Source organism: Crocodylus siamensis, chromosome 4 (assembly GCF_052110815.1).
Source record: "Crocodylus siamensis isolate JL-2025a chromosome 4, ASM5211081v1, whole genome shotgun sequence".
NCBI lineage: Eukaryota > Metazoa > Chordata > Crocodylia > Crocodylidae > Crocodylus > Crocodylus siamensis.
The window spans coordinates 163,704,616-163,725,153 of record NC_143398.1 but is presented as its reverse complement, the minus strand read 5'-3'; the positions used below and the strand labels follow the sequence as shown (position 1 = coordinate 163,725,153).

The window sequence follows — 20,538 nt, the reverse complement described above, 5'->3', positions numbered from 1 at the left end:
AGTTGGGACTGGCCACTGATGTTTACAAACGGGTCCTGTGTTATCTGTCAGCTCTGTGTTCCTGAGGGAACCCTGGCACCCAGCTTGCTGGACTTACAGAGGACTTTTGCTTCCTCCACACCTCACCTAACCAGAGCTAAGCAGAAGAAAAGCTTAATAGGCATCTTGGGCCATACATTCTCCCATCCCAGTATGAAAGGCCTATTTAAACTTGATTTACTAAAATTCGGTTGCCGGGTTAGTGAATGCTGAGGCAAGAGACTGAGTCAGAGGGGGTCTGGGCAACATTTGAACAATGGTTCATCACAACATCCAGCCCGTTGGAGCCCTGACCACAATTTCCTACATTTCCCAGGATGACTGGTAGAAGGCCTCCCCACTAAGTTTATGAACACTTCAAGTAATCAGTCCCCTTAAGTATGTTCCATGTGCCCTTGGGATTTAACTGTTTTTAAAAAGAGGCCAAATCAAGGCACCAGTAAAAGACTACAGTAAGATCTGAAAGTCATGCTAAGCTGAGGTTTATTCACAACAGGTAAAATACAAAACACTGATGCTGACTTCACAGTGCAAGCATAGCTAGGCCATCTCAGAATAAATAATGTGGTATCCCTTCCAGTTTACCTTCTATATTCATAATCATTTCAAGATGGCTTCTAAAAATCTGGTTACTCCTTAAAACTTTATGCTTTTCCTGGTTGTTAATCAGTTTCTTGAGATGTTTCAAACCAGATACCTTTTTCAGTGACAAGGGGTTAATTCATTTAAATTGAAACTTTTTATATAAACAGAATTTTCCCGGTCAATTACAGCTTGGGACCCTCTTGATTTACACAGTTAAAAAAATGCTTTGAAGAGGCTGGACTAAGGGTATAAGAAAGCTGTAAAACAGCACACAGTGTGCTTCAGAAGGAAAATATCTCTCCGGCACCATCCGCTTTTACTCTCGAGAAGCTGGGATAAACAGATAGTCTCTCTCTTCTCGTCACCTGTTTAACATTCAACGATCATGCTAGGAACTTTGCCTGTCAACAAACCACTCAAGTACCTTGGAATGGTTTGATCCCAGATCTTGCTCTCTTCCTTTCTCTCTAGAGCATAGCTAATAAAATTCAGGTTCAGAAAGCTAAGTTTGAGCTAGGTTTCCCCAAATACTCAACCAAACCAGGGTAATATTGTAATTGTTTTTGTTTGTTTTTCCTTGCATGCCTATTATCACTAGTACCATCATAAATTCTATATACTTAGCAATAAATTTTATAGTCAAACTGGTGGTAACCAGATGTATTTTTCCTTCTCTACTTCACCCTTCCCACTTGCTCTGCAGCAACACTTCTTTTACCTAAGCCAAAGATCCCTGTAAAGCCCAAAAATATTGTGGGGTCCGTTCATCAAGAGGCTACCACTACTAGGACAGTTACAGCAAAAGATTGGGACGTGCCGTGTTGAGGCACATAAGGGGATCAGCTTGTATAGGCTGATTGACCCAGTTTGGCTTAGACGTGCCCTAATGAACTGAATGCTGACCCACAAGGGTGTCAGCTAGACCCCAGCCCGATTCAGAGGTATTTTGTTCACCTGTGTGCTTGTGTCTGACTGCATTTTATTGTTGCCCTGATGAAATGATCCCTGGCATATGAAGGTGTCAGCTTGTACATGCTAATCAACCTGACTGGGTCAGGCATGTCACGTTAATCTGTGTATGTGTGTGTATACATGAATGACTGATTTGGTGGCTGGAGGAACCCAGCCCCACTGAAACTGAGTCCTGCAAGATAGCTCCACTGGAGGTGAGGACTTGCAGAAGGGAGAGATAGTTTCATATAAAAACACAAGTAACACAAGCAGCACATTGATAGAATTACAGAGACCCCAGAAACACACCCCTAATAAATGAACGCACCCAAAGTGATGAACAAATCTGGTAAAGCCTGGTAGAAAAAAGATTGAGAACCATTGCTTTAGGCCACTGAGAATCCAAAGGCCAGACTGAGTCCAGACATTCAGTGTCTCAGTGGTTGTAGCTTCTGCCAGAGACCAACAGATAAGAACTGCTGCTGACTGCCTAATGCCTCAGCAAGGACACATTTGTCAGTGTGATGTCCCTTAGCCTTTCTCCAATCCAGGAGCACTCACAAGGTAGTGGGGACTAGGGTTTTGAGGCACCCTATACTTGCTTTACTCTGGGTTGCAATACTGTGGTATTTTATAAGAGCTACACCACCACGAGTAGCTCCACCATGTTGCCACCAGGCCCTCCAGTTGCATGCAGCTTACCGTCATACCCAGGGCCAACTGAATTTATAGACATCACCCAGCTGGCATAAATGCTACTATCAAACCTAGCACTGTGACCTTCCAATATCATTTCAATAAAGCTTAACTGCATGGTTTTCAACAAAGATATTGAGATTTACTGCACTAGGCAGCACAGTTTGTAGGGAGAAGCCCTCTGTGGTGAAAGAACAGGTTAGGGATTACCTAGAAAAGCTGGATGTGCACAACTCCATGGGGCCAGCTGGGTTGCATCCAAGGGTGCTGAGGGAGTTGGCTGGTATGACTGCAGAGCCACTGATGACTCTGAAACTCATGCTAAGGTCAGGCTGGGCTTTAACACAAAAGTTAAAATACAGAATACTGATGCTAACTGCATAATGCAAGAGGATGTGAGTTCATGGCTGGGCCATCTGAGAAGGAATAATGAAGCATCTCTTCCAGTTTATCTTGCTATATTCAGGATGATTTCAGGCAGGCTCACAGTTATCTGGTGTGTAACCATGTGAAATGTCTATCCTTGATTAATTAGTATGGTAAGTATTTCTTTTGCAATTAAGTCATGTTTATGTGTAGGAAGAGACATTCTCCATATGTGATAGATGTCTCCTCCTGATTTAGTTCAAGGATATGTATGTTTTTCCTGGTTGTTAATCAGTTTCTTAATATGTTCCAAACTGAATAACCTCTTGTCACTGAAGAAGGTAACTCATTCAAATTAGAAATTTCTGATAACCAGTAATGAGCAGGTTTTTCCTGTCAATTACAACTTGGGACTCTCTCTTGATTTACACAACAAAAAGAATGCTTTGAAGATGCTAAACTAAGGGTATAAAAAGGCAGTAAAACAGCAAACAGCACACGCACTTCAAGAGTGAGAAATCAATTTGACACCAGGTGCTGATGTGTCCAACTTACTCAAGAAGTTGAAGAGAAACAGATGGCCTCTTCGTTGCCTGTTTGGTGAGAAATCATCATCTTATAGCTAATGACTGGACTTTAATTTGGTTTGGGCTCACTTGACTTGATTTTGAATACTTGTAGTAAATAAAGCCTTTCTGTCACTCAAACGAGGTGTCATGTCAATCCCTGAGCCAGTCTGGAATCCTAGGCTTTTATTTGCTAACAGCCACTGGCCATCCTCTTTGAGAACTCATGGCAATCAGGAAAAGGGCAAACAGTACCCATACTTAAGAAAGGGAAAACAGAGGATCAAGGGAACTACAGACCAGTCAGCCTCATCTCAGTTCCTAGAAATTTAATGGTGCAGATCCTCATGGAATCCATTTCGAAGCACTTGGAGAAGAAAAAGGTGATTAGGAACAGTCAGCATGGATTCACCAGGGACAAGTCATGCCTGACCAGTCTGACTGCCTTCTATGAGATGACTGGATGTGGGGTGACTGGTGGATGTGGTATACCTTGATTTTAGCAAGACTTTTGATACAGGTCTCCCACGACACTCCCTTAGCTTGCCTGCGAGAATATGGGCTGGATAAATGGACTGTAAGGTAGATAGAAAACTGGCTGGAGCATCTGGCTTAGAGTAGTAATCAATGGCTTGATGTCTAGTTGGCAGCTGGTATCAAGTGGAGTACCCTAGGGGTCAGTTCTGGGGCCAGCTTTGTTCACCATCTACATCAATTACCAGGAAGATGGCATTGAGTGAACCTCAATAAGTTTGCAGATGACATCAAGCTGGGGGGGAGTAATAGATATGCTGGAGGGTAGGGCTAAGATTCAGAGTAACACAGACAAATTGGAGGATTGAGCCAAAAGGAATCTCATGAGGTTCAACAAGGACAAGTGAAAAGTCCTGCACTTAGGATGGAACAATCCCATGTACCAGTACAGGCTGGGGACCAACTGGCTAAACAGCAGGTCTGCAGAAAAGCATCTGGGGGTTACAATGGAGAAGCTGAATATGAGCCAACAGTGTGCCCTTGCTGTAAAGAAGCCTAATGGCATACTAGGCTGAGTTAGTAAAAGCGCTGCCACCCGATTGAAGGAAGTGATTGTTTCCCTCTATTTGGAACTGGTAAAGCCACATCTGGAGTATGCATCCAGTTTTGAGGCCCCCATTAAAGAAAGGACATGGATAAATTGGAGAGTGTCCAGCAAAGGGTAACAAAAATGGTGAGGGGGCTGGGGTGTATGATTTACGAGGACAGGCTGAGGGAACTGGGCTTATTTAGTCCAGAGAAGAGAGGACTGAGAGGGGATTTAATAGCAGCTTTCAGCTACCTGAAGGGGATTCGAAAGAGGATGGAGCTAGACTGTTGTCAGTGGTGAGAGATGACAGAACAAGGAGAAATATTCTCAAGTTGCAGCAAGGGAAGTTTAAGTTAGATATTAGGAAGAATTTTCTAGTAAAACACTGGAACACATTATTCATAGAGGTGGTGCAAGCTCCATCTTCAGATGTTTTCAAAACCTGCCTATACAAAGTTTTGGCTAGGATGACATAGTGGGGACAGTCTTGCTTTGAGCAGGAGGCTGGACTAGATGACCTCATGAGGTCTCTTCAAACCCTAACTTCCTGTGATAGCTGTTCAACTTAAATGAATGCCTGAAAACTACAGTGGCTGTAATGGCACTATACTCCTGCCTCCAAGAGGAATATACCTCGTAGTTTGTGGATACCACACAGAATGTGTTAAGTCACCAAATCAATTAGCCATTCTCTGAGGCATCGTTGCAAAAAGTTTTTACATGACCCAATTTAGAGAGACAACACCATTGCTGCTGGTGAGCACCTGCTTTCAAAGATCGATTTCTGCCAGGTACCCCCAAGCAACGATATAGCTAAATGGCAAAAAGTGGGACTGATAATCCATGAACTTTCCACATATCCAGCAATAAAGAATGAGCACTATGACATCTTAACTTACACTAGCTGCAGCTTAGCAGGAAACGTGTGTACACTATTATCAAATGATCAAACCTCTGTCAGACATTAAGCAGTGCAATCATTATTTAATATGTTAGAAAAAAATGGCCTATTTTGCTTCTGTACTAAACCATTCAAATAGCTTAGATGTACATTGCTAACTAACTTTACAAACTACTTTTGCTCATTGAACAGACTGACTTCCAAATTGGACCATCTAGTAAAAGACAGATATTAAGTTTGACATAAAATATTGAAGATGGCTATAGGAGGGTCTTAGAAAAAAGATCTCTGCTGTATCTGGTGTTCTATCAGATGCCTATGATATAATTTATTCCTTACACCTCCTCGTTAGTGATGATTAAGTCCTTGTACCTCACAAAAGTTATATAAATCCTTCTGGAAAACAGAAGATTCACTGCAAACCTTTGCAGCAGAATCTTTGGTGCCAATAATGTATTGGTCTTCCATTAGATAGTGTTTTAGTGTTTAGATTCTTCACCACTTGCCCAATAACCATTCTACCTTTGCATGCCCCCTTGTATTTATATGCAGGCAACTCAACACCGGTACTTTGGCCTGATGAAAAGATAATGAATAGTAATTTGCATACAAGTTCAAAGCCTAAGTCAGTATATTCCCACAAATGGAGATGCTCAATGTAAATTTAGCATCAGCTAGCGTGGGAAAAGCTAGGGATACACCAAAAGAAATTTTTTGGGCCAATACTAGTGGCCAATTTTTAGTGAGCTATATTGGCCGATACTGATCCCATTCTGATATGTGGCCAGGCAGCATGGAGAGCTGCATCTGGCTGGTAAATCTGTTGCGGGGGAAGAGGTGAAAGTGGAGGAAAGGGGCGTGGGAAGGGGCAGATGGAGGCCCTTGCATTGAAGGAGGGAGTGAGCCTGGGGCAGGGGCAGAGCTGCAAGTGGTTCATCTGGTTGGGGGAGTAAGGGGTGCAGCAGTTTCTGCTCCTGTGCACACCCCAGGAAGGCATGGGGAATATGTGATCCCAGATAAATTATATAAGCAGCTTTCTGTGTCTGAGAAAAACAAAATTGAAATGAATGTTTTTGGAAAGACAGAATGAAGAAACTTTTTTTTTTCTAGTTATGGCTGCACAGAGCAGGAACAGAGCCTAATCTTCAGCTTGCTCACTCTCCCCTTCTTGCTCAAAAAGCTGTAACCCTAGCTATGATTGACTTCCTTGGATGGTTCTATGAATTTTAAGAGAGCTAAAACAGTATGCAGGGCTGTGAAGTAGGAGAGAGACCCAAGCAGCTAGTAGACAGCAAAACTGTCAGAAGGAAGTGATTAGTGAAACACCAAGATGATTAAAGAGGAGAGAGAATCGTTAACACCTGTGAATTGAAGAACAGTGAGCCATTAAGTCAAATGACTCCTTCAGTTACCTGAACAGAAATGTTGCCACTGCTGTTTGGTAGAGCAGGAATGAAAGTGGGGTGCTTCTATTTTGGGGTGGGGGGGAAATCAGCTTCCCCAATTTTGGAGGGGTTGATGTTTTGGGAAAAGGTGCATGTATGCTAGGTGAGTAAATATAGCATTCCCTGCCTGGACACTTCTTTACCACGCTGCTGTCCTCAGCACTATGGAGTTGACTGCCTACTTTTTGTATGCAATGTTTGTTTCCAGAGTGCTTTGGGATCAATGAGAATCTAAACATACTATAGAAATTTAAGATACAATGATTTTTTTCATAGCTCAGTGGTTCTGAGCCTTTCTGAACTTGAGCCACCCCTCAATGTCAATTGAGTGGCACCCAATTTCAGAAACTACATTTATACATTGCACTACTTACCTCTTTACACGGGGACTAAAGAGATGTAGGATTGTCCAGGCAGGGAAAAACCTGAGCTTGGTTTACCTGCATAGTTTATCTGCTTATCTCCTCACACCTCATAGCACCCTTCAAAGGATCATGTTGAACCCTAGAGTGCCCTAGCTTGCTGATTTAGAATCATGCCATGGCTTCTTTGCCTAACAAGGTATTAAGTTGCATGCAGCCCACTTCAGGATGTGCTGCTGCTCATACCTTCTCTTTAGTCAGTCAAGGACCAGGTAATATGGAAAGCATTAATTCATAAAACAAATAAGACAACTGATTGTATGCAGCTTTATGGCAGAACTACAGATAACACAGATGGGCTCACTCATATTTTCTGCATTGCAAATAAGTTATTATGCTCTTTGACTCTGGTCTAGTATTGTAACAATTCTTCTGCATTCCAGGCTTATAGCTTAAGAGCAATTTCTAGTTGTTAACAACAAATTAGTGCTGGTTCCCATGCAAGCTTTAATTCTTGAAAACAAACAAACCTGTTAGGTTGAGTGATAAATTTATACAGCAGCACACCCAGCACTTTTATGATTACATTACACTAATTTGTAATCACTATTCTCTGTACTTTCATACATGCAGCATATAAGTTATCTACACAGTACCATAATGAAGACAGTTGACTCCTACAGGTCTAGAATTTAGGTTCTTCCATTACCTCATTTGGGAAAGTTTAGCAAAGATGCTAATTTTTAAGCATGCAAAAAAAATGTCACTTATTAATAAAAAAAATCCATTTTGAGGAAAGGTTAAGATAACTGTGAAAGTGACCCAGTCTTATTTATTTGTGCAAATACAATGTATGCAAACAACCTATTGGCAAATACCTGCCTTTTGCATGGCCTTACTCATCTTAGTATCTAAACACTTAAAGTATTATTTGTAGTGAGTCCCCCATTTTACAGATAGGGAATTGAGGCAGAAGGTAAGGGCAATATTCACAAACAAAAAAAGAACACATGCAGGATTTCATCACCCAAACCAGAATGCAATTCATAGGAACCCCATCTAACTCCTTTAGGGGCACACTTCTTAACCAGAAAGTCTGGCTGGATATTTACACTTCTACTACTGCATTTTGCTCCATTACTAACTGCTATTTGGGGGTGTTTTTCTCCAATCTATTTTAAACATTCATAAGGAGGAGGAAAGAAGCCAGTGTCTACAGCAAGCTAGCCTCCTACACAGCAGCTTCAAAAGTATGCTGGCTCACCTATTGTTATATACAATAGCTAGCTTTCTAACCTGAATGGCTATATACTCTCCCCAAGGACAGGCAGAAATCCTTCCATTTTACCATGTTCAGATTCACTTGGTGAATCTCCTGTACAAGACTATACTTGGATGCCTATATACAAGAACTTGAGAGAAACAATCAGAATGGTCTAGTTTCATATTCCAAGCACAAGGCAAAAGGCTTTTGAATCTGAACAAAGGAGACTTCAATTTTATACTGCCAAGATAAGTGTACATTTAAGCATGTCACATGATTAACTGTTCTCTCCCCCTTGCTTTACACATTATCTCAAAGGCAGCAGGCCAATTATTTTTAAAAAGTCTTGAAAAAAAATTACTTCAAGGCTTTGTCACAAGGAATATCTATTCCATACAGTTAATTGTTGATTTATCAAATGTCTTCATTTGAATTGAGACACTACATTGCAAGTACACTGTTCAAAACCATGTCCAAAGACCACTGAGGAATGCAGGAGCCAAAAATGATGCTCAGTTTCAGGAGGGAAAGAATTTTGCCATCCTACCAGTGCCACCTCCTCTCTTCTATCAGATCAGGTACAGATCATAACTGGTGGGCTGGGACAGCTCCCTGAGTTACAGGAGCTCTCCATGGTAGCTGATGTTGGAAGAGTTAAATGGATCTCAGGTCAGAAGCTGAAAAGCCTTAAAATATGCGTTTTTCCTCTGAAACAGAAAGGTGAAGAAACACCATCCTACACATTTTCACTATGCACAGACCCACACACAGCAAGATGAAAAATCCTTTTAATACTTAAAATGCATCCCTAAGGACCCATCTGTCATCATACAGAGAGCTGAGAGGAGTTTCCAGCTTGTACTGTTTTCAGATGACCATACCACCCTAGCAAAAAAAAATGCTGCGTAAGATGGAAGTAGGGTGCTCCTTTCCTAGATATTCAGAACAGCAGCAGGTGGTCATGGTTAAAAAAAGAAGCCTTAAATAGACAGCTTTATCAGTATGATGTTGAAGCAGCAGTAGGAGGCTTACCTGAAAGGAGCCCTGCCAGCATTTGCTCTCAGACAGAAATTCTATTAAGGAAAAAAAAACAGTACAGCAATCTGTCTTGGATACTAGGCTATAGGACTAGTCTATCCCATATTTTGTATACTAATACTGAACTGAAAAGCACTCTCTTTGCTTATGTCTAAAGATAAATTTAGGAAAAAGCCACTCCCTCATTTTTAACCTCTGAAGATAATGCAGTGTAAGACTGTGCTAACTAGCTAAACCTATGCTTGTTCTGAAAACAGAGATGCCTATCCTTATTCATCAAGCCCTTGCACATCTAGATTCTGGGTACAAGTCCATTTTGTAACTGTTACTGATAGTGTTCAGGCTAAAGCATCACTCTCTGGGACTTCTTAAAAAAGAGTGATAGTGGATACTTACTGGCCAGACTGGAAGTCCTTCTCATTCACCACAGCACAGTTAGTTAAGGACAATTCATCTGTGGGACATCTTGCGGCTTGCATAGTCTATTGGAAAAAATAAAAGGAGGGGAGGAATCACTAACCAGGCAAAGAATGCAAGCAACACATTTTGTCATACATGTTTCATACTTCACTAAAGAGATGGGAAGCAAACTGTCCACTTGAGATCATAATAGCACTGATCATGCCAAGGAGATGCACAGTTTGCTGTCAGGAGCAAAATGCACCTTCTTATACCACTGATTTCTAAAAACACTTGCAACAGTTTTTCTCTAAAGCATAAACTAATCAGACATCTATGCCCTGTAACCTCTGGATAAGATGAAAGCAGCAACTTCTACATACGACTTTCCTAAAATCACCTGGAAAATAATAAGTCTTCTTGCTAACACTAGGCACAGAAAACATGTTGCACCATATTCCATATATAAATTCTGAAGATAACTCAAAGTGCTGGCAGAAAAACAGTCTGACTGTGCAGTGGAAGATGGGTCAGATGCTGTACTATTTGCTGCCCTGAAACAACTAGCTCCAATCCCTTTCCAGGCTTTTAATAGCAGACCTTTGACAATTGCTTTCCATTTGCTACTTCTGGAGCCAATTATTAAGCAGTTAAAAAGAATACAATTGAATTACAAAGTAGAACAAAGGGCTGAAAAACTGCTACACACTTAACTAGTTTATGCACATAAATTAGACATATGAGCAACGTTTTTTATAATGTATGCAATAAGCTTACAAGAGACCCATATTATGCTATACAGTAAGCAAGTTATGCTGCTTTCTGATATGCATGTAAATGAAGTTGATAAAAGTTACTAAATTTAAGGATTCCCTATAAACACTTTATATTATAAAATGTGAAGACTGTACATAAGGAAACACAAGTAAAGTTACCCTATCTTTAACCCTCTCTCTCAAACTGTCCAGTTTTCCATAAACTTTCCAAATACTTCTCTTCTGGAACAAGTTAAGGGACCTATACATGCCCAGTTGGACAAAGTTGCAGAGAAGATAAAAGACAGGTAGTTAAATCGTAACTAGAAAGAAAGGACTCTTGATTCCATAACGTTATGCTGCAGCTTCACAATCCCAAGGAAATAATGGCTAATCAGTTCCATATATACAGAACACAAAAAGACCTTGCTAGGCAGGCAAAACACATTTCACTAATAAGCATGTTTTAACATCCAGGGATTGAAAAACCCACCCTGTGCATTTTATTTAACCCTAATGCACAAGTTACAAGTTAAATCAGATACTACACTTGATCTATTACATAACTCCTCTAATCTACACAGCATGTACAGACCTGGATAAACCTACATAATCTTGTCCTTCTTAGACAGTAAGCACTTTAGGGCAAGAAAACAAATGGTATTATAAAAGTGTTGCTGCCTAGGGTCTAGGGGCCACTGAGAAGATTAAGGGGGACAACACCATTTGAAGACATCCTAAAAGAGGGATCTGATCAAAAAGAACACCAAAGTGGATGGACTCATCTGTTGTGGGTAATACATCCAGCACAGAAAGCACAAAGCTGAGAACAGAAGGTGGAATGCAGGAGAAAAAAAAGAGAAGCAAGACGAATGAGGCTGACGGGTGAGGTCATATAATGCCTTGTAATGACAAAGAACAACATGAATTTGACAGAGAAACAGGAAGCCAATGAATGAATTTAAAAACGGGGCATGGAGGGGTTGGGGTGGGGGGAAGAGGGAAAGTGAGCAGAGAGAAACCACGGCAACTTTGGAAAGTAGATTTTAAAACAAATAGGAGCAGAGGCAGTAAAAAACAAAAAGACACCTGTAATGATGTGCCTCATTCAAGGTAAAAAAAGTTTCAAATTGAGGGAGGAAGGAGGCACAGGCAGGGATAAATCATAAAGGATGAGGAAGTAGCAAGAGGACATGCCTAGAACAATGGATGAGGAGGAAGAGATTTGTCAAATATGATACTGAGGTTACAGGCCTAGAAGTCTTTACCTTGTATATATAAATAGTAACTTTATATGTTAAAACAAGAGGACCAGGATTATTTATTTGGTTGCTTGAAGATGTTAAAAAACACACTTTACTGTAAGAAGCAGCCCATTACTCCATCTGGCTCTGCAGTGTCTCTTAAGATCGGGCACTTCAGCAAGGCTTTTCAAATCAGCCAATTCAATCAGCTATTAGACAATAGTGTTGAAAAAGCCCCACGAAAGTGCCCACTAACGCACCTGATCTTTACAGAAGTCAGGCAAGCTGGCTTGAAGTAACACACCGTCTCTTCTGGGCATGCATGGAACTCAGCATGGGAAGGTGTCAAGTTTAAGCACCATTTGGGGGGGTTATGTCTGCAAGCACATTTTAATTATTTTTGGAGGGGTAGGGAAGGGAAAAGTGAAGCAAAGTGTGAAAGAACATGTTTAAAAGCCACAGAAAAACAAAACTGCTAAAACAATCCTATACAAATGCCTTCATAGGTGTTGTATAGAAAACTGAAGTTTGACTGCACTGCCAACATGAATCCACTGATGGAATGGAGCACTTGCATGGACACAAAGAAAAAAAACAAAACAAAAAGGAAAGAGAACCCTCAGTCCCCCATCCTTTTCAGCTGCTTTAATAAAAGAGTAAATTTAATAATTTCAAAAAAGTTACCACTTCAATTGGACTTCTACTTCCATGGTTGTTTTCCGTATTATCATCCTGAACTGAGCACTCTGCACTTCCACAGAATCTCTACATTAAAAATCATCATACATCAAAAATGCTACATCAAAAAAACTTCCCGCCCCATCCCTTCCTATGAAAGACTGGATCATTAAATTTTCAGACCAACATTCAAAAAATGGTTTACAAAATAATTCATTTCAGGAGGATCCCACAGCCCTATATTTAGGTTATTGGAAATATAATCTTTAATAATCAGCTTTAAAAAAAAAGCAGGCCCATCAGATTTAATAGAAAATAAGAAGTGCAGAGACAGAATCAACCTTTTTTCTCTTAAGGAACTATTCAGATATAGCAGAGACTTTTGAAACATGTCATTTCTCCTTCTGATCATTTGCATGTCAGCAAAATCTTGTCAACTTCCAAAAAAATCAACATGACTATTCTAAAAGGTCATGCTCCCACCACAATAGTATATACTGCACAGGGTAGCAACAGCAGCAAGGAATAAGAGGAAGGGTAGAATAGGAGCATCTGTGTTCATTATACTTCTATATCCATTTATATTAATGGAGTTACTCTAGAAAAACAGCTGTGAAAGATGAGAATTAGGCTCATCTGAAGGGAATCTCTGGAAGGGAACATGCATCTCTTACTTGTAAAAAGAAGACATTTGATATGGAGTCACAAACAGAAAATAAGCATGAAACGCCACATTACCATTTTTAAATAGTTGGTTTGCAGACTCAAGCTATAGCCTAAGTTGCCAATCTAAACAGGAGCTGTTAATTTATAACAATGCTGGATCACATTTAGGCAGAAGTACCACCCATCTTTATAGGTAACCAAATAAGCATGCTCTGTTTTCTTTCATCCAGTGCTCCTACATTGGATCAAAATCTTTTTCCACTGGAACTGGCAACTACAGAATCACCATGCGAGTTGGTCAACACATAAGGGTTGGTGGACGCGTTGGTCCTTTATATTCACTAGCTTAAAAATCATTCTCCTTCTAAATGGCATTTCTCTAGTTCAAAGCTCAAACTTGAACTGCAACATCAGAACAAATAGCACTGTCACTGTTCTTGCATGATGTGACCTTTTGCCCCAAGCAGGCTTCCTGTGATGAGTCACTGTTTTGCTCCATTTTTCCCCTTTGGCCTTTCTGGAGTAACTGGGGGCAAGCAGGAGAAAATGGTCTCTGCACATTTATAAGCAGGGATGCTTTGTCACCCAGAATTCTCAATGTTAGGAAAAATTAAAAAAGAACCAGGCTGAGTCAGGTAAAACTAAAATTCTCAAAGTACATATGCCCACACATTATTTAACATTAATTCACTTTAGCACAGAAGTAAATAGTGTTTTATGGCTTAAAGGCTGTCCCTTGACGCAAGTAAAAATTGCAAATTAGAATTGTTTTTCATCTTGAAGAAAACTGAATATGTCTGCTGGTACCAAAAGGTGGCATTTGATTCAATTTAGAATTTTTCAGCACCAAGAATACACTGCAGCATACTTGGAAAAAGAAATCAAATCTACCTTGTAAGAACAATCCTCAGGTTGTCGATGCCTTGCTTGAAACAAGTTCACTACTTCAGCATTGTTGCTTTGGCTTCTGTGAATCATACTTACTGTTCTGGCAAACAAAACTGCAGCTAAAAATATTTGATAGGCAATACCTGCCCCAGGAGTTCTGAATTAAGGAACCAGTTATGACACTGACCCTCAAACACATTTTTAATCCCAAGTGACAGACTGCTACCTACACATAATAGTAAGAATCTAGTATATGGAAGTCAAATCTTTGAACTTTGCACACCCCTTGTGTTTATATAGAGATACATAAATGTAGTGGTACAGCTCTATAAAGCAATACAGGTATCCCTTTCTGCAATATTTTGTATAATAAAAGGTTTCTTGATACATCTGTATTTACTTGCCTAGCTGTCTTCCACACTGACACATACCAAACCATCCAGTGTTCCAGTTGTAGCCAGACATTTTGGCAACCACTGCAGGTCTTGTGAAAAGCACCCCCCCCCCCAAGCATTATTACTTCCATTTAATTTGGCACCTCTGTGCGAGGGTACCTGGTGTTAGTGCACTACCCTTACTATGATACTGGCAAGAGGGGCAACTGCATTTGAGCTAAGAATGGATATGGACAACAGTACAGTGACACAGCAGAGAGGTCAGCACAAGTTGGCTATACAGGTATTTGCTTAGGGCCCTGGGCAGGTTTGCAGCCCAAATTAAACCTTGAGCACCCAACCAGACTCAGGGCATGAGCTGCAGCAATGCCTATGACAGAAATGGAGACATTCTTATGAGGGATTCCTCATCCCCCAGCTCCCTGCAGGTGTAGCTGATCAACCTGCTCAGGTCTGTCAGATGACGAGTCTCCCAAAACAAGACAGAGGAGGTTCTCTAAAGGATGGCTGGAATCCAATGTCTAGATGGGTCTCTACTTTGAGGTTTTTCCAGCTGCCAGCCTCCCTCCATCCCACTACGGCTATGTCCCAGCTGCAATTACACATGAACATACTTCATTATGACCTACTTATGTTCACCTTCCAGTTTGCAATAAGACTATAGGTTATAATAATACTTCCTATGCTGCACAGTAGGAAGTGTTCCTCCCTACCTTATGATGTATCACTCGAAATCTTAACACTAGCATCAGCTCATTACTGAAGGTGTGAAGAACTATGAAAATATAACGGCAGGGGGATCACTGATGCTGAAAATAAATTTTACACTTATGTAACACTTTTCATTCTGGAAACAAGTATCTGGACAAGCCATTCATTATAGCATGGCTTGGAATTAGCCATCTCTGGGACCACAGCAGCAATTAACCTGTACAAAGTCATATTGTACAACAGTAGGAAAGGGGACACTTCATGTAGAGTTTTCATACAGACTCAAAGGCAATTTTACAAAAATTACTTTAGTGTCCAACAGAACAAACAAAGTTCTATAGCAAATAAATAATTCAGATCCTAACGGTTGTATGGATTCCAATTTCTCTACCACAGAAGAGTAACATTCTAAATTAACTCAATAGTACTACAAGGTCCAGTATTTCAAGACAGACTTAAGCCACAAAACCATCTCTTTCCAGCTATTTTCACATATAGCTCATACATAATAGACTGGGAACAAATTTTTAAAGTCAGAAAAAGTATCCTGAGCAAAAAGTATGGCATATCAATGAAGCAGAATGAATCGAGTCTGAAGGGAGATCCTTAGGACATCCTTTGGATTTTATTCAGCAAGAATAAAGTTAAAGTAAACCCAAAATAATGAAACGAAATATGAAATTTAAGTCCTAGTAAAACAGAGAACTGGAAGGCACTAAATGATTTATTGGAGATGATGTTTTCCAGTTCCGAAGTCTACAAGAAGATATATTAATTATTCATAGCAGGATGCCACTAAATTATTAGTTTTTACTGAATAGGAAATAAACGCACTGCTTTTGTATTAAAAGCAAAGATGCTCTTCATTTGACACAGGAAAGATTAACTTCCTAATCCTACAGAGCAGGTCACAAAATAGCACTTAAAGCTGGGAGATTTTGTTCCTTGCACTGAGAACTGAATACTAAAATGTGGACTAGGCTTCTTATAGTATACATTTAATTTAGGCAGAAGATAGGGCAATATGGCACCTTACAGACTAGCTGATTCAGAGAAGCATGAGCTTTTGTAGGAAACAACCTACTTTGTCATGAGGTACTAATGGACAAGCAGAAAGAAAAGACAGATATAAGGGAAAGGGAGGGAGAGGGGAAACTGCTAAGGTAATGGATGGGTTGATTAGATCAATTGAGGTGAACAAGGCAGTTAGCAACTGGAAGGACATTGAAGTAAACGACTAGTTCAAATTACTGGATAAGAATCCAGTCCATATTGAGACCATGGTTAATACAATCCAGTCTGCAGATAACTTCTCCTGATTGGTGGCAAGGGGCGGAGCCACATGACTGACAGCCCTTGCAGGCAATCGGCTGCAAGGGGCAGAGTACTGCCATCTTGCCATGCTGGCAGCCCCTTTCCCTTCCCCCTTTGTCCTGCACCGTGGGCTGCATGACCAGGCTACAGCAACCATAAGGACTGCTAGCTCCCTAAATGGAGCCAGAATTTTATTTTCAGTGAGGTTTTTTTTTTCCTGGGAGCCCACCAAAAGCGCAGACCCCAAGCTTTTTTTGCAGGGCCTGCCCAAAAACCACAGTTTCCACAAAAATCGCAGTGTTGGCAGGTCCCCAGCAATATTAGATATCTGATGCAGTAGAATGGCTCTGTTCAGCACAAGTTATGCTGCATACACTAGCCAGTTCTGAAAATATTTCAGGGATGTGTGTCCCCTGGGTAAAACATTTCTTTTTTGAAGTATTTCCAAATGTTTCACTTAATGTTTCAATTGTCATATCTGTCAACACCCAGAAGGATCTTCAGGATTTTAACACATCCCTTGAGGTTTGTTTAACAGCTAAAGAGACTTTTGAGTGATGGTCTACAGATACTGAACAGTTAATGGATTATGAGTTATACATCTAATCCTACCTTCTCAGTAAAGAATTAAGAGAATTTTAAAACCAATTTGCTTTGCCTACTGGAAGCCCTGTCCAGCCCTAAACAATGTTACTGCAGGGATAAAAATTTGTATGCACAAGACATTTACAGTGGTCCCATCTTGGACAATTATGATGTATTCCTGAACACTATGCCACCATTACACATTATCCCCTACCACATCACATCTTTCATTTAAACACCAGAACTGTCTTTCATTATTAAAGCAGTTTATTCAAAGAACAGTTTTTCTGTGTAGATTTCAGTAAAATAATTTATTGCCTGTCATAATTCCTCAAGCTTTATGGCAGGGGCAGGTAAAATACAGCCCACAGGCTAGATTTGCTCCCTCAAGTGATTCCATGTGGCCCACAGCAGGTCTCTTGGCCCTGCCTGGCCCAGGTGCAGTGGGCACCATGGTGCATGCAGCTGGTGTCTCTGCCCCTGGGTGCAGAAGTGCCACCTGGCACAACCCACCAGGCTACAGGGCTAAGCAGCAGGGCAGGGGCAGCACAGTGCGTAAGCCAGACTTGGCTTCTTGGCAGCCCCTGCTGCCACCTGGGAACAGGTGTACACCCCACCACTGCCACCAGCCCAAGCCCCAGCCCCACTGCCTGGGCACCCTGGGCTTGTTCACCCCACATCCACTGCCAGAGATGCTGAATGGAGTGGACAGGCAGGATCTCCATGGAGACAGACCCAGAACCCCCACAAGCAGGATAAGCTTATCCAGGCAGATGGGATGGGGCTGCAGGTGGGTGGGATGTGGCATCCAGGAGCAGGACAGGCAGTAAGGGTGGGGCCGGGATCACAGCAGGACCGGGGCCCAGGTTAGAGCCGTGATCTGCTCCCCACATGTCCCCAACATGGACATAGGTTCCCTGCAGAACTGGTGCCTGTTGCAGGGACGTGTGAGGTGCAAAAATCACAGCTCTGCCCCAGCCCCACCCACCCCACTTTCAGACATTGCTGTACAAAGTAAACAGCTGTGAAAGGGCTGAGGCTAGATCCTCTTCTCTCCATCCAAGAGCTCAGCAAAACTCCTTAAGTAGCCTCCAGCCCAAATAATTGCCCACCCATGTTTTATGGGCATCACTTGTTGACATTTTAAATGAATTACTTTACTATTTCTTCAAAGCTAAAAATACAGATTTTAAACAAATTCTGCATATAAACCTGCATATAAAAAGGTGAAAAAAGTGGTATTGCAGAATCAAGCAAGGGCTACAAACCAATTCCCTGGGTTCACCATTCCAGAGGTTCTACAACTCTCACAGTCAAGAGCCAAGCAAAAAAAAAAAAAAACCCTGTAGGATACTAACTTGAAAAAACTCCTAAAAAGTTCCAGGTAACAAACAACTGAAGATGCTCAAAGCCTTGAGCTACTTTTATCTGCTTACTCCTGCTCCCCATGCTCTGATAAACTTTATATTTCCTGTGTACAAGGTCCGCTTTATTCTTATACTACAAACAAAATGTTGTAAAGGAAACAAGTGTACTATGATATTGTTGTTCTGCATGTATATTAGTACAATAATCATGCTTCAGGTATTGATGTTGGTAAAATAAGGGCTAACTTGAGATCTAGTATAAAGGATACAAGTGCATGGAAGAAAGGCTAACAAAACTGCCTGCTTGCTCTGAATTAAGTCCTAGTGTGTATGGACTTGCATATTCATCACATTGGGATCCCTTGTTCTTAGGCAGGTACCAAAGTGGACACACCTACAATGTTACATTTTACTAACTGGCCTAGATGTTGTTTGTTCTTAAATTTATGTTGTTCAGCCCCTGCCAAGCACTATAAGGGGGCACTAACCTTTCTGGCAGGGATATCACAAGTTAGCCCTGATCTCCTTCCTCTGCCTGATCTCCTGCTCTGCTTTCTGCTTCCTGCCCTGTGCTCCCTGCCTCATCTCCTGCTTCCTGTCCTATCTGTTACTGATCTGCTGTGCCACATACTTAGGCTGCATATGCAACTTATGGCACTCGTGCCGCATATTGGCCCCATCTGCAATATATTATTACACATTTCATCTTTAATCAATTCTTCTGCTTACAACATAATCACGTCTCAGCACAGACCCTAAATTCAGGTTCATAAACACTCAGATGTCATCTTGCATTGTCTCACAACTCTTGCTCATCCTCTCAGGGAGTCTATCACAGAGGTATCAAGCATATAGCCCACAGACTGGATCTGGCCTGCTGATCCAGGTCGTCTGGCCTGCAGATTTTTGCCCTGGCTCTAGTGGTGGGGCACTGGCTGCTGCTGCAGGAAGCCCTAGGGAGAGCAGCACCAAGCAGAACTGCAGGCAGAAGTCCTGTCACCATAGCTAGATATGAGGGAAGAGTCCTGGCTCAGAGGGCTCTGACTGCAGTGGCAGAGCTTCTGGCTATAGTGTCACAGGAGCTGCCTGCACCCTGGCTCTCCCCACTGGACATTCCAGCACCTATTCAGAGCTCTGGCTCTGGCTACAATGGCAGGGTTTCCCTACTGTGCTTCTTGAGCTGCCAGCACCCTGGCTCTGGGATGTAGGCTGACACCATGGGAACCCACAATGCTGCCCAAGGTGACAGTGCCCAGCTGTCACCAAGGCGCTGGCTCTCCCTGTGGAAAGGCCTACACCCCATGGCCAGAGACCTAGCTCCAGCCACAGTAGAGAGGCTGCTGCCAACAGTTCTGGTGGAGCTCCTGGTGACCCTGCAGAAGACAGGGCTTTGACTCCTGCCACGAGAAGGCTCACCACTGCAGCTAGAGGTGGAACTCTGGCCACGATGCTGCTTAGGTTGGCAGCACCTTAGCTTGCACCAAGGCAGTGTGCTGCAACAAGAAACCCTGCCACCATGACCAAAACCTGGTCAGCTAAGGCTCTGGCCACAGTGGCGGAAGTTTTGCCTGTAGCGTGGCCAAGGCTGCCAGCACCCCACCTCTTACCAGGGCGTGGCCTTGTGCCATAGAAAGCTCTGCCACCATGGCCACAGCCCCAAAACGTAAGAGCTAGGATGCCACCCACAGGCACCTGAAAGAGGGAATGTGGCCCTCCAAACAGTTTGAAGTTGGCACCCCTGCTCTATTACACTAACAAAATGCTGTAATGATCAAGAAGCCTGTTAAATCTTATTCTAAAGCTATTCTTGTTTAATAAATTTGCATCAATGAAAAGCACCATTGTCACTGTTTGTTTTTTCATAAACTTGATATTTATAAGATCAGTATTTCTATAGCACCATTAAAACATGCATGCCACTTTACACATGCAAACTGAACACCATACCTGCACTAGGCAGTTTTCAATACAGAATAAACAGGACAAGCAGCCAATAGCATGCATTTTCATTAAATCACCAGGCTTTGGGGAGGTTAGAGAAGATACCATCTGTGCAGTTTTCTTAAAAGTGCTAATCCTAAAGGCAGGCTCTCTCTATCCTAATGGTTCATGCATAGAATTATCATGTAAATACAAAGTCTTTGTAGAACCCTTAGAAAACATTAAAAAGCTCTTTTTAAAAAGTTTCCTTAACTTAGAGTAGTAAAAGTATCTGGAATTACTTTCAAGTTTTGAATGTTAAGGAATTTAAGTGATCTTC

The 20,538-nt window shown here is 41.6% G+C and overlaps 1 protein-coding gene across 2 annotated transcripts in view; it reads right to left on the bottom strand.

Annotated features, from left to right (window-relative positions):
- NSF (N-ethylmaleimide sensitive factor, vesicle fusing ATPase) overlaps positions 1-20,538 on the bottom strand; it is a 117,171-nt gene that overhangs the window by 83,442 nt on the left and 13,191 nt on the right. The window contains exons 2-3 of one of the 2 annotated variants that reach the window (XM_090044743.1): positions 9,673-9,758; positions 9,271-9,311 (exon numbers count right to left, since the gene is read on the bottom strand). Coding sequence is in view for 1 of the 2 variants with exons in the window: in XM_090044744.1 (XP_089900870.1) it covers positions 9,673-9,758 (86 nt within the window). In the remaining variant the exon portion in view is untranslated. The remainder of the gene's footprint in view (positions 1-9,270; positions 9,312-9,672; positions 9,759-20,538) is intronic. The other variant, XM_090044744.1, reaches the window with a different exon arrangement.